At 37.1% G+C, this 14,437-nt stretch overlaps 1 protein-coding gene across 1 annotated transcript in view; it reads right to left on the bottom strand.

The window, feature by feature from the left end:
* The window catches only part of MRC1 (mannose receptor C-type 1), an 88,748-nt gene that overhangs the window by 45,598 nt on the left and 28,713 nt on the right, over positions 1-14,437 (bottom strand). The window contains exons 6-9 of the mRNA XM_046679959.1: positions 13,499-13,645; positions 9,458-9,640; positions 6,200-6,357; positions 4,190-4,300 (exon numbers count right to left, since the gene is read on the bottom strand). Coding sequence (XP_046535915.1) covers positions 4,190-4,300; positions 6,200-6,357; positions 9,458-9,640; positions 13,499-13,645 — 599 coding nt within the window. The remainder of the gene's footprint in view (positions 1-4,189; positions 4,301-6,199; positions 6,358-9,457; positions 9,641-13,498; positions 13,646-14,437) is intronic.

Raw genomic sequence — 14,437 nt, forward strand, 5'->3', positions numbered from 1 at the left:
GAATGACAAAAGTATAGACTCAATAATGAAAGATCAGAATGCCAAGAACAAAGAAGAAGAGGATTGGAATACACCCACACAAAATAGAATTTCTAGAAAAGAGAAATTTAAAGTTAAAAATATATATAAACTTTATAAAAATATAAAGTTTTTAACTCAGTTGCCAGATTAAATATAGAAAATAGGGTTTCAGAAAAAGTAGCAAATTGGATGAATGCAGCAGAGAGAAATAAAGTGGTGAAAATATGAAAAGAGGTTAAAAAACATATTAATAGAAAATAGGAGAATATCAACCCAAGAGAAATTTCAGAAGCACCATATAAAATTAATGACTGATCATTTTCAAGAATTGGAAGAAAGATACAAATCCTCAAAATGAAGAAGCACACTGAGTACCAAACCGAACGAATAAAATTAAGTTCAAATCTCAGTTTTGTACTAAGCCTGCAGAATGACAAAAACATGAGAAGATCTTAAAATCAATCAGAGAGAAAATAGAGAGTACCCACTTTCAAAAAAGAAGAATTAGTCTAATCAGAGGAATGAATGCCAATGACAAACATAAAGGCCAGTAGAAAAGAAATCATATATAAAGTACATACGTCAATTTACTCTAAAGACAGCTGTCAATCTACAATTCTAAACCAACCTACCCAAATTATTATGCAGGGCGAGGATGCATTCAAGACATTTTCAGACAAAGACAGAGAGTTTTTCACTCCCAGATCCTCAGTGAAGGAACTACAAAAAGATTTACTTTGGCAAGAAGGAATTTTAAGTCAGGAGGAATGAGTGGGCTGCAAGTCAATAGTAGGTAAAGATATCAACAAACGTCTTAGTAAATCCAGGTCTGATTGCCTGCACAAAAAGGAAAGATAACTAATTAGGGGTGGGAAATTAAAGAATGGAATATGAATAAGATCTGTAATTTAGTTAATAATATATTATCCATGTCAATTACCTGATTGTGATAACGTTAGATAAAATGTTATCATTGGAGGAAGACTGGTGGATGATACAGGGAAACTCTCTGTACTATTTTTCCACCTTCTTGTGAGCCTAAGATTATTTCAAAATTAAAATTTTTTTTAAATGTGTAAAGGATTAATCTCATTTTTTTCAGGAAGCTGATCGAGATGATTAAATTTAACTTTGTCACGAATGCATGTTCAAAACATGAAGGTAACCATTGGAAAAAAAAAACAGAAGTAGAATGAACAATCCTCAAACCTGTAGATGAGGAAAATGGAATAAAAATACTCAAAAGAACCGATGGTATGCAGGGAAGGAGAAAAAAAGAAAGAAAAGAAAACAGAACGGTAAACAAAAGATGGCAGAAACAAATCCAAATATATCACTTGCAAAACAAATCTAAACTCATATGTTTGCCATTGAAAGCCAGAATTCTTCAAATCAGATTAAAAATTAAAATGCAGATGTATATTTACAAGAGCCATTCCTGGAATATGATGAAATAGAATGATTAAAAGCAATCAGTTGGAAAAAGAGATTCCAGAAAAATGCTAAGCAAAAGATAGCTTCCATGGCAATACTAATATTATTTAAAGTTGACTGTATGGTAAAAAAAAAAAAAAAAAAAGGGCATTGCTATAAATGAAGAAAGTAATTACATAATAATGAAAGGACCAATTCATCAGGAAGATATCATGACATAGCTCAAAGCATATACAGCAAAAATTGACAGAATTACAAGGAGAGTATTTTGTCAAGACAACAAAATATTAGAAATGTTATATCTGGATAATTGCTAAATTGTATCTAGTCAACATGTATGGATCTCTGAACCCAATAATCAAAGACCATTCTGTTCAAGCACACATGGAATATTTATAAAAACTGACTCTGAACTAGGCCATAAGGAAAATCTCAACAAGTAACAACAAAAACTTTATATGCGGGCCAGCCCCGTGGCCTAGTGGTTAAAATTTCATGCTCTCCACTTCAGCAGCCCATTACTGCCATCAAAAACCCCACCACTACCAACACACACAAATACTTCTAAATAATTCCCGGTCAAAGAAATTTTAATAGAGGTAAAAAATATTTAGAATTGACTGATAATAAAAACACTATGTAACTATACTTGGTGGCTGGTCCATGGTTTCAATCCCACCTTTTCATTTCTGTAAGCATTTTACAACACATTCATTTTAATGTCATATCCATTAATTCCCACATCTAGAGCTCCTGGTGGTATATTTTAAAATTTGGGAACTCAAATTCATCTGTAGGATTCTTAATCAGCTGGAAAAGGGGACTTCTTTACAAAGATGATTTGCATTTGCATCTGTCAGACATCCTGGAGCATCAGTAACTCAGGACCACTTTAATCTTAGCTCACGGTTTCCCACACAGGTAGCCATGAATTGAAAACTGAATCCTACATCTGGATCACAACTGGCCCGTGGTTTGGAATTCTCAAAAAGACCTCTACACCACCAAGTGCCCAGGATCAGACAAAGAAAACTGTCTTGTAAGGCCAGCCTGGTGGCATAGGGGTTAAGTTCACGTGCTCCACTTCAGAGGCCCGGTGTACACAGGTTCACATCCTGGGCACGGACCTATACACCACTCATCAAGCCATGCTGTGGCAGCATCCCACATACAAAGTAGGGGAGGATTGGCACAGGTGTTAGCTCAGCGACAACTTACCTCGAACAAAAAGAGTAAGATAGACAACAGATGTTAGCTCAGGGCCAGTCTTCCTCACGAAAAAGAAAGAAAGAAAGAAAGAAAACTGTCCTGTTGTCTTCCTTTGCTGGTGAGAGGATTTTTTTTTTCTGGTCTTGCCAGCTCTTTGAGGAAGTCACTGCCTAGAGCAGGTGTTTTTAAACTGGCCAAATTATTTAATGTCACTGAGCTTCACTGGCAAACGATTGCTGATATTTTCTTATTACCATCCTAATGATTAAATTGGATTTCATCAGAGATTGTAGATATGACAATTACTAGAAAATACATACATATAAAACTTTGTGTGGAAGTAATAAAATTTAAGGATTGTTTATTATTTATAGAAAATTTCAATAATACACAATCTCCTGTAGATGCAAACTATTAGGCAAAGAACATATAAGTGTATTGGTAGTGAAAGTGGAGGGAGCTGGTGGCAGGAGACCTGGGTCCTAGCTTTGCCTCTGTGTGACTCAAAGAATGTCATATCTTCTCTGGGTTGAAATTTCCAGAATGCAGAAATTAAAAGGGGGCTTTTGATCATCACTAAGATCTTGTATATGTCTAACGTTCTGTGACTTTCTGTATCGCCTCTATTTTTCTTTCAAAATGGTTTGTTTGTAAAGCACTAAACTATGTTTCATGAATTATGATGTTTGTTATAAGATAATTGGATCCCAACATGACACTCTTGGAAAGAAAATTAGTTTCTACTTTATTTTTATCCAAGAGAAGTGAGAAAGGAAAAAAGAGGCAGATGAGCCGCTCAGCCATCAAACAGGAACATGATAATCATGCACTCTGTGCTTTGTAGTTTCTTTATTCCTCTAGAAATTGTTTCACAGAGATCAGTTACTTTAACCTCAAAGAAGTATAAGACCTGCGGGCAGGTGTTGCTAACTGTCATCCAGGTGAGGTTGACACGCCATACGAGGCATGGCTTTAGTTTAACTGAGTTACTGCTGGCTACTCCCAGCCGGAGTCTAGCTGTCCTGCCTCCCATCGCAGTGATCTGCTGAGAAGAATCCCCACCAGAAGCAGGCTCATTAGAAATATTATCAATGGAAAACATGACTAAGGATCGTTTGCCATCTGCAACTGATGGTTATCTGCTGGAAATGTCCTTGACAACCCGTACGGTCACAGACAACCAATACCTCGATGACCCCTTCTCCTGTGACCTGCCTTAATCTGGTTACCCTCACCAGGCTCCACTGGGGGCGTCATTTTATTCCCTGTTCTCTTTCCTCCAATTCCTATGACACTCTGGAAGGAGCTACTGACCACATGTACCCCGTGGTAAGAGTAGAGAATGCTTGAAGAAGGCGTTACAGAGAAAATGATACTAACGCTAACAAGAAACCATTGAACATTCACACGGTTGAAACACTTGGCCATTTCTGACAATAATAAAATACTTTTACAGACAAAAGTAAAGCCAAGTATTCACATAATGTTTGCTGATCTGAGATCGCTGTGTGCATTCTGCACTCACCTTCCGGCAGCCTGTGTCTACTTCCACTATTCCTGGCGCTTGGGCTTGCGACTTCATCTTACAGATGTAGCCAAGAGGCTTCTCGCAGGCCCTGTCAGCCCAGTAGCCATCCTGTGGAAAGCAAAGGGAAAAAACTTGATGGTTATCCATTGTTTGACTTTGACGCTATTTTTTTTCTTGGAATTGTGCTTCAGAAAAGGAAAACAAAGATTTGAGGTTATTAAGAGAAAACGGCATCTAGGAAAAGGAAAGGTAAATTGATATTTTATAAGTAAAGAGCAAATTTGACTTTGGCTACAAAGATGTAAAAAGAGATTGTAACCACAGTATCTTTTTACATCTTAGCTCTCCACGCCAGTATTTAGAGGGATCCAGAGAGAAGGTAAAAATGATGGTGGCCTTACGTGATGGTGCCAACGGAAGATTTGCATGAGCCTCCTTGTCAATCTCTGTAGTCAGCTGTTTTCAAGTTAACTAAGGACATAGATAGCCATCCAGAAAAAACTCCCTCACCTGACACACCAAACTTGAAAACACACCTGGAATCAGTCATCTTTCCTTTCTTCTTCCTGTTTCTATAGATGAGAGTCTTTCTGGATTGGAGCATCCCCCTTTCGCTCTGCTTCAGATTCCTTCTCTCCCTCTTTCTTAGAGATTTCATGTTAAAATGAACTCCCGCTCCTTCCCTAATTGCTAAAACACCTTGAGAAATGTTTTCTTTATTGTCCGCCTCTAATTCCTCCTCTCACTTGGTCTCAATCCACTGCAATCTGGTACCCAAGCCTTCAGCCGGAGTCATATTCAGAAACTGCAAATTTGGTCTTGCCACTCCTAAGCTAATGCACGTTTTCTCAACTTCAGTGCTAGCGTTCCTACCCACACTTCATCTCTTTCACCACGCTTCCAGCCAGACTGTCCTTTCGGTTCTTAGTAAATACGATGTTCTCCAGTTTCCTCTTCCCAGGACACATTTCTGCCTATTCTTTCCATAGCTAACACCTACTTTTGTCTTAAGCTTTCAATTAATCACAATAGAAACAGCCACAGTGACAACAGTAGCTAGTACTCGTTGAATAGTAAGTTTGGGCTGGGCACAGAGCACACTATATGCATCAACCCGCTTAATCCTTATACCCACTACGTGAGCTAGGTACCATTATTATGCCCATTTTACAAATGCATTTAAGCCACGCATCAAAACCCATCCTTGGGGCCAGCCCAGTGGTGTAGTGGTTAAGTTCACCAGCTCTGTTTCAGCGGCCTGGGGTTCACCAGTTTGGATCCCCGGGGCAGACCTATGCACTGCTTATCAAGCCATGCTGTGGCAGGCATCCCACGTATAAAGTAGAGGAAGATGGGCACAGGTGTTAGCTCAGGGCCAATCTTCCTCAGCAAAAAGAGTAGGATTGGTGGCAGATGTTAGTTCAGAGCTAATCTTCCTCAAAATAAAAAAACAAAATCCATCCTCTTAACCATCACATAAATCGTCTATTAACAAAGTATAATTTGATAATATTGTTGAGTCGCTAAAGTCATATTTAGGACATGGAAACAATCTTTTCATGTTTGACACCTCCGTGTAACCTAAAAAAACAAAGGTAGCTCTCCAATCAACAGATTCCAGCTGTAGAACCCAGAATAGATCTAACTAAGTCTACAACTACTCAAATCCATCAGTCGAAACTAGAATAAAAGCTCTGAATTGATCCATCAAGCCATACATATATATGGTGTCATTTAGAACCCAGCATGGGAACAATATGAGTATTAGTTATTGGTTAATCTCATCCTTGAACCAAAGTTTCTGTCTTACTTTTCTGCTCCTCTTGAAAATTTGGCTTTGCTAGGCAATTGAGAGAGACTCAAGAAACTGAATCTGAATTTTGGTTCAACCTCAATCTATACCAAATAACCTAGAAAAGAAATAATCTAAACCCATATGTACTAAGTGGCTCAGAGAAAAAATTCCCTGTGACTTTTGCTAGATATCAGTAATCGAAGTTGCCTTACCTTGCCTTTCATCACGGCGCAGTCTTCCTGCCTGTTGTTTTCATGACTTGGCTCTCCACGAAGCCATTTGGTAAATGTCACAGGGGTCCCATCACTCCATTCAAAGTACATTTGAATCTTGATGTCATTTAAGCCAATCCATAACTCATCATTTGGCTCTAAACAGGAAGAAAAACACAGAGGTAAATTACACGAAATTTTCTGTCCAAAAATCAAGAGGTTATCAGAAAAGGAAGGCTCTCTGCTTTATCAACCACAGCTCTACTCCCTTGATATTATAGCTGTCATAAAAGACCATCCTCTTGAGTGTTGATCTGACCTATAAGCTGTAGAGTGAGATGTCACCACATTTCATGTTATCAATCTTAGTTTAACTGTGTAATGTATTTTTTCCAATGTGAACGTGACAGTGTTCTTTCATGCAGCTATTGCAAATTATATCTCCTGGGAGTTGCTAAAATGAAATCGAGGTAGGTCTATAATTAATTAATTATCCTTGTGAAGCTTCTTTTTTTGCTGTAAATAATTTACCATACCAATTGCACTCATAGTGTTGAAAATAATGTTGCTTACTTATATATTAATCTGACTATTAGTAAATCCTATAAATGTTTTAAAACAATGTAAATTAAAACCGCTTCTATTTTACTGACTATGTTGCCATCAAGAACATTCTGGGTGTTTCTGTTCAAGCTCAATCATTGTAATAGGAGTGACAATGATCTATACAGTGAGAAGATATACAAACTGAGGAGTTGGGCTGTCTCCTGACATTTTGTATTTATTCATTAATCTATAAGTATAACTGAATCTGTAATCATTTTCACTATGAAATACCAGAAAAACCCGAATAGCAAAAAAAAAGTTAAAACAAAACAACCAGGTATAGATATAAAATGTAATCATTTTGTTTTGAAATTCTACGAAGAGCATGATTGATTTTATCAGTAGTTATAATTCTAAGAATTCTAAATATCATAACTAAAATGGGACAAAATTGAAAAATCTAAGATATCATGGCTAAGAACATATACACTGCCAAATTTTAAAAAATGAAAGAACACACAATTCAATACCTGTTTAATGTGCACTACTGGGAATGTCATTATGAATGCTTGATTTATGTTCTTTAAATGGTAAAATACACGTTACTTGCCACAAGATCATAAAGATGATGTTGTTGTAGAAAATGAGAAAAATGCCACAGTGAATAGGAATTTCCCTAAATGATTTAGTCTCTTCCTCCTAACAGTTGTCACACAACTTTGCTTTGGGAGAAGTCTCTGCCTGGCCCAGCACCAGCCCCAGCAGATGTTTCCAGTGCCATGAAGCATGAATGACATTGCCAGGATGATCCCCTTTTCCTTTCACTCGATTTGGCACATCATGATCTTTTGAGCAGCAAATATAGGCTTCAAAATGACCTCATGTGCCCCTCAAGGATTTGGGTTCAACACTAATGAAAACCTAAACTCTTCTGTCCCACAATTATAATACAGTATTAAAAGTTTCATATAAACATTTTTCTCACTTAACTGTTCTCTCCCTACAACTTTTTTAATTCCTAAGCACAATCTTGATCCTGTGAAAATATGTAATATGTGAGTGTCAAGTTTTTGGTCTGGTCGTTATAACTCAGTTATGGAGGCCGTCTTAGTTGATATGATTCATGGCCTGCGCGTGAAGGCCCAAATTTATCCACTGTGTATCCACGACTAAAGTAAAAGACATCATCTCAACTAGCTAAAAAATTCTTTCTAGGCTTTTGATTTAGAAACAATAATTTCACTTTTATAACTGTTCTTTACCTATATCAATATTATTTTCATTGTTTTAAATAAATAAATCCTTATTGATGATTAAAAAAAGGGAAGGTTTCCCTAGTGAAAATTTACTAATTCGCAAGCTGAATTTAGAAGTGACCTTTGTCATCCAAATTCCCAAAATAACTACAGCAATAAAGAGATACCGTCCCCCTATGACTATATCATGCGATATAAAGGAGGTCAAAATTTGCACCTCAGCCCTACAGCATCTTCACTAACTTGTTTTCCACTGATTCATTTGCAAACTTTTTTACTTCCTACAAGTATCATGACTTGTATGTCATGATATTATTCAGATATATCAATTTTGATTGCGTTACTGTTGTCTGGTCTGAATTCTGCAGGATAGGTAAATACAGAATAGCCAAGAAATCATTTATAGGCTGCAGCAGGCTGTTCTCACAGCCTCCCAACTCAGCAAGCTAAGCAGAGGAGAAAGGATGCCTTTTGGCTCAGGTGCTAGGAGTTGTAGTGTTTGGGGTCCTTTCAATCTTTCTCTGGCCTCTCTCTTTTTTCTCCTCTATTTGTTGTCTTTTCCTCTCCTCTGCCCCCACTCCTCTGAATTGTCAGGGAGTAAGTGTCAGGAAGCTGTCCCCACCACCACCACCATCCATTTCCTCTTGTTTTGCTGGCTGGAAATGAACAGATGCAGCTATTCAGCAGTCTCACCAGTGGAAGCAGAAAATGATAATCATTTAATCAACTACTGCTGAGTGCCCATTATCATTAGCTTCTTCCTCACCCTCCTCCTCTCAGGAGAAGCATGCCCGATTCACTTTACCCTTGTCTCTCTCTGTTTTTTTTTTTTTTGCTAGTGCCAATTTTTGAAAACTTTACAATATTTTAGTTAGTACACTTTCTATGTATGTCTTAAATTACATACCTAAAATTCAGACATAAATCTCTTTAAAAGGCTTAGGGCAACACCTACTCACTCTAATAAAATATCTATTTCTTTCACTGCTCAACACTCTAGCCACACTTGCTAGGTTAATAAAGAAAATAAAATCTAAAGTACGAGATGGTTCATTTAGAGAGCTTTCTTGTGAGAGAAAATATGGGCCTTAAAAAGGAAAACACATACACACACACAAATAATTCCAATAAATGAACTATGGTTTACAGTTTTAAGGTACACTGCTATAAATCCAGATTATATGTAGAAAAATAGCATTTTTATAGCTATCCATACATTGATTGCATATTAAAAGAAAAATAAATCAAATTATCTGCTGATGATAAAAATGCTTTAACTTTCTATACAGTTTTTATATTTTAGGCATGATTAATATTTATTATTATGTTTATTGCATTGTTAGTTGAATTATTAATTCGAATTTATTAAATTTAACATTTCTCATTAAATTTTCCAGGGATGGGTGGAGAGTGGGGAAAGCTAGAGTCGTGTTATTACTGATGTCAGGTTTCTTACCATATCCCAGCTGAGAGATGATAAAGTCAAATTCTTCGATGCTGTGGATGCTCGCCAGATCGCCACCTTCCTTCCTACATGTAGTCAAGGCATCTCTCTGGATTTTCTTCTCTCTGTGAATCTTGTAGCAGTGACCTGCGTATGGCCACCACTGACTTGGACAGTTAGTAGGCACATCAGTTTCTAGGAAAAAAAAAAGTTTGGAACACATTTAAAATGAGAGAGCTTTTTATAATTGTAACAAGATCTTCTACCATTCTATATATAAAATAGTTCAAAGTTATGGGCAAATAAAGGTAATATTTATTTTTAATTTTTTGGCAGATGTAGTCACAGAACATGGACTAGACTGTGTTTGCTTTTAGACTAAAAAGTACGTGAAGCCATTTTTCATTTTAAAATAATGTTAAATGGGAAGTCTCTTTTTTTAAAATTGTCCCTGCAATAAAGTCACACTAAAATACACGAGATTGTCTCATTTTATCTGCATTTTATCAGCAAACCTGTACCAACCATCTGTTATATAAATCCTGGAGGCAAAAAAGATTTGACATATAACACTCTCCTGAAAAGATCTCAATTTGCCTCTGTTCTGTGGAGATTAGGGAGCCAGTCATTCTTCAGAGGAGAGGCAATATGGGTGAGAAAGATGAGTGTTGAAGCAGGAAATAGAATGGGTGGGGGACAGGAGGCCACCGAGGAGCCTCTGAACCCACAGCAGCATGTGCTGGCCACCTGTGCCTCTGAACCCACCTCTGCCATTGACTCGCTTCCCAAAGATGACACGCGATATTGTGGCAAAACCTGAATTTGCCACACAAGCTGTGTGATCTTGGGCAAGTCATAGCACGTGAACCAAACTATCCATATATGTAAAAACTCTAAATAATATGAATGCTAATATTAAACTACCCATCTTCATCATGTTCTTCTGAACTAGAAAATCTTTGGGATAATGTGACTACAAATTACAAATGCCACATAATTATTATTTAATCAAACCAGGAACAGTGGCCAACATCCTACTTATTGCTACTAATAGCTATGGTCCAATTTCATAACTGGATTATACATTACAAAAATGTACTGCAATAGTAATGAGCTGGGGAGAGTGAAGCTAAAGACATTTGAAGGCAGAGACTCACCTTATTGATCCCTGTACACCCTAGAAACGGCAGATGGCCTGGCCTATGGTAGGTGTAATAAATGTTGGTCAAGAATTGAAATTGTATTTGATATACAGCAGTCTAGGCTTACCATTTTATGGATACTGTTTCAAACAGCAATTTAGCAACACAGCTTGCTTAAAGAGGGATTATATTACCAAATGAACATCAATTTATATATTTAAGTTGGATGTTACACGTTTTCAAACGTGCTGCCTTAGTAAATATTTGATATAAGAGAACCTTTGTGATTCATTTAAAGAATCAGCCCCATTTTCCCTGAAAGGCTGGGACCACCTATAACATCTTTGCCTGAGCATAGGACTCTGTGCACAGGAGTCACTCAAGTCAACAGTCAGCCACGACGACCAGACAGTGTTATTGTGATACAAAAATGCGTATTTTAACAAATTCTAATCCATCAACACTATTTAGATTCCGTCCACTGCCAGTGCTTACCAAAAAAAAATATGTTAGTATAGCTCTGGAGCCCTCTGGTGAGATATTTTAATTTTGCTTCCTAAGAAGCTGAAAATAACGGCAGCAAATGCTAAGGGCTTCAAAAACTGAACCGATGAACTTTAAAAACCTCTTAAAACATGAAAACAACCAATGAAGGGGAGTTCCCTGGGGCAGCCCCAAAAGATCACTTCTTCCTCCAGAGCAACACTGTCCAAGAAAAATGGAACGTGAGCCACAAATGTGAGCCGCACGCATAATTTTTAATTTGCTAGTAGCCATGTTAAATAAAAGCAAAAAGAAACAGGTGCGTTTAATTTTAAGAATTTATTTTGTTTAACCCACTTTATCCAAACTATTATCATTTCACATGTAACCAATAAAAAAGATCATGAGATATTTTACTTTTTCTTCATGTGAAGTCTTGGAAGTCCAGTACACATTATAATGTACTCACAGCACATCTCAGTTGGAACTAGCCACATTGCATGCGCTCAATGGCCACATGTGGTTAAGTGGCTACCGGACTGGACAGTGCCACCCTAGAGGCCCAGGAATGATGGACAAATAGGGAGCATTGCAGGGACCAAAAGGGAATGAGGTGGAACTCTTGCCCAAGAGGTCACCCATCACGTGTGCTGCATGATTTGCTCTCTGATATGCTTTCCCAAGCTCTGGTTTATTTGACTTTATAGATAAGATGGAATGATGAATCCAGGAAGTTAGAGAAATTCAAAAACCAATGTCAAAGGAAAGTTAGCAAGGGAAGCAAGGTGAGGCATAGTAGAGAAATAATAATGTTGAGTGCTTGACAACATGAGCAAATGTTCACAGGAAGAACAGGTATTCATATTTCCATTTTACAGATGAGAAACCTAAAACTGGGGGGTTAAGTGACAGGGCCAAGTTACAGAATTCTGCCACCTGTACCAGGGAAACTATAGACAACCATTCTCCTCTTCCCAAAAGCGGCAATTTCAAGTCTTCTGAAGGAGATATGGATGAGTTTTCCCAAGAAGGAAGAATTATACTATTTCTCCCGTGGGAGAAACAAAGGAGATGAATATCAAGATGGTTGAGGTTTCCCTGAGGCATGGCCACAGTCCCAACAGTGACCCTGTAAGTATAATCAAACCCAATAACCACACCCTCATCTACATCATTAGAGATCTTGGCCATGTCTGTGTGTTAGAATTGCAAACACCCCTACTCTTTGATCCGGCAACCCCACTTCTAGGAATTATCACTTGCATGAAATGACATGTGTATAAAGTTATTCACTGTAGGATTGTTTGTAATAATAAAAAATTGGGAAGTAAACTAACGGTCCATTAATAGGGAACTGGTCAAAAAAAATATGGCCTCTGCAATGGTTATCGTGCAGCCATAAAATTGAATGCCGAAGCTATTTATGTACTGTATGGACTGATGTCCAAAATTGCTACTAAGTGAAAAAGTAAAGATATGTTTATTAGGCTACCATTTGAATAAAAAAGACAAAAATAATTATAAACATTTGTTTATGCATTGATAGAATAACTAGGCAAGGATATAGACCCAGAAACCATTTCCACCAGGGAGGAAACCGGGATGTTAGAAGTAAGAGGTGGAAGGAAAATACCATTATTTATCATTTTGTACTTTGGACTTTCTAGCCACATTAATCATATTATAAAATAAATGAAATTGCTTTAAAAAGTCAAGAATACCACACTGTCAGATTTCCCAAGCAAAATACATATATTCATTCACAAATTTCTGTAAAGCATTGTGTCCCTCCAAAGACAGCTGATAGTAAAAAAATGTAGTTTATTTGTCTTTTGCCAATTTGAAAGAGAATGCATTCTCGCCTCTGTAGTTTAATTCTTCTATAAAATTATAATGGAGAGCATAATTGGATTGTGTGTATGTGTCTAGCCTACATATAAAATTCGGTTACTACTCTGTGGATGTTTTATTCCCTTTCTGTGATAACTTCAGTGTATGATGTTAAACTAAATAGCATTGAAATAGACCCTTAAATAGTGAGGACATGACAAAGACGTCCCTTTCAGATATTTATTTCCTAGCTTGGATTCAAATTTTTTCACATGTGCAAGTTTTAGATACCCTCTGAAAATCTCTTCCCTCATCTAGAAGGTATGAATGATAATACCCACCTCATAGGGCTGCTCTGAAGATAAAATTCTTATTTATATTCTGTCAAAGGCTTTGTACATGCCTGGACACCACAGCACACACAGAAATATTAGCAACCAGTAGCAGTAACCACCAAAAAGAAATTGTGTAGGAATATCATTAAGTTTACTCTATAAATTATTAACAAAAGCTGTCATTCCATAAAGGTATGACTAAGTTATAATTTTACCTTTAAATTCTACTATTTTATACACTTCAGATCAAATAGATCACTTACCTGAGGGAATAATAAAAGAATTCAAAGTTGTGTTGCCCTTTTTACAAATATAGCCTAGTTTCTGAACACATTCCAGATTTTCCCATTTAGCATTTTTCCCAGGATTTAGTGACACGCAGCTTTTTCCAGGTTCTGCTGATGGACTTCCTTTGGAGAAAAGGAAAAATCAAAGTGCAACTACCATAGGTGTTAGAGTAGACAGCCCCCACAGCCTCACGTCTTCATCCTGGGGAGTCAATGCGTCCCACTCTGTCTTTGCTAGACATTCAGAAATAAATAGTTACTGACTGCAGAGCAAAAGATATTTTGGGTCTCTATTTCTTTGTTGTTGGATCATTCCAATGCCTAAAATGCTGATTATACAAGTTTACTTCTTTGAAATAACTTTTTCTCCCCCACAGTATCAAATAACAAAGCTAGACCTTAAAACCTGAACAATCTTCACGCTGGGGTATGTTACGCATAATAAAGAGATACCTAAGAAAAGAATATATGATGTTCCAAACCAGCCATATTAAACACTGTAAATACCTAGCAAAAAAATTAAGTCAAGTTAACTGTGAGGACCAGACTAGAGAACTTCCGGACATGGGAAAACTTTCTCCAATTAGAGAGAGGAGACAAGAAAAGAGAGACAAGGAAAGGGAGATGCTGGAAGCAGCAATCCGTCACAGTAAATGCTGGTAAAGTACGCCCAGAACCAAGGCTATGTCTCAAGATTTTCAAGTCGGCTAATTAAATAATATTTTTAACAGCTAATCCCTCATCCCATTTCTTATGGGAAATTGATCAAAGAACAAGATAAAGTCAACTTTGCTAACGCAATGGATATATGCATTGACACGGCGTTTCGCATGCTTTTTCATTACTTTAACATATGATTTTAAAACCAGTGCTCTAAAAACTAGCCCCACCTCTCACCTGAAGACAGGGTGATGA

The sequence above is a fragment of the Equus quagga genome, chromosome 12 (assembly GCF_021613505.1).
Source record: "Equus quagga isolate Etosha38 chromosome 12, UCLA_HA_Equagga_1.0, whole genome shotgun sequence".
NCBI lineage: Eukaryota > Metazoa > Chordata > Mammalia > Perissodactyla > Equidae > Equus > Equus quagga.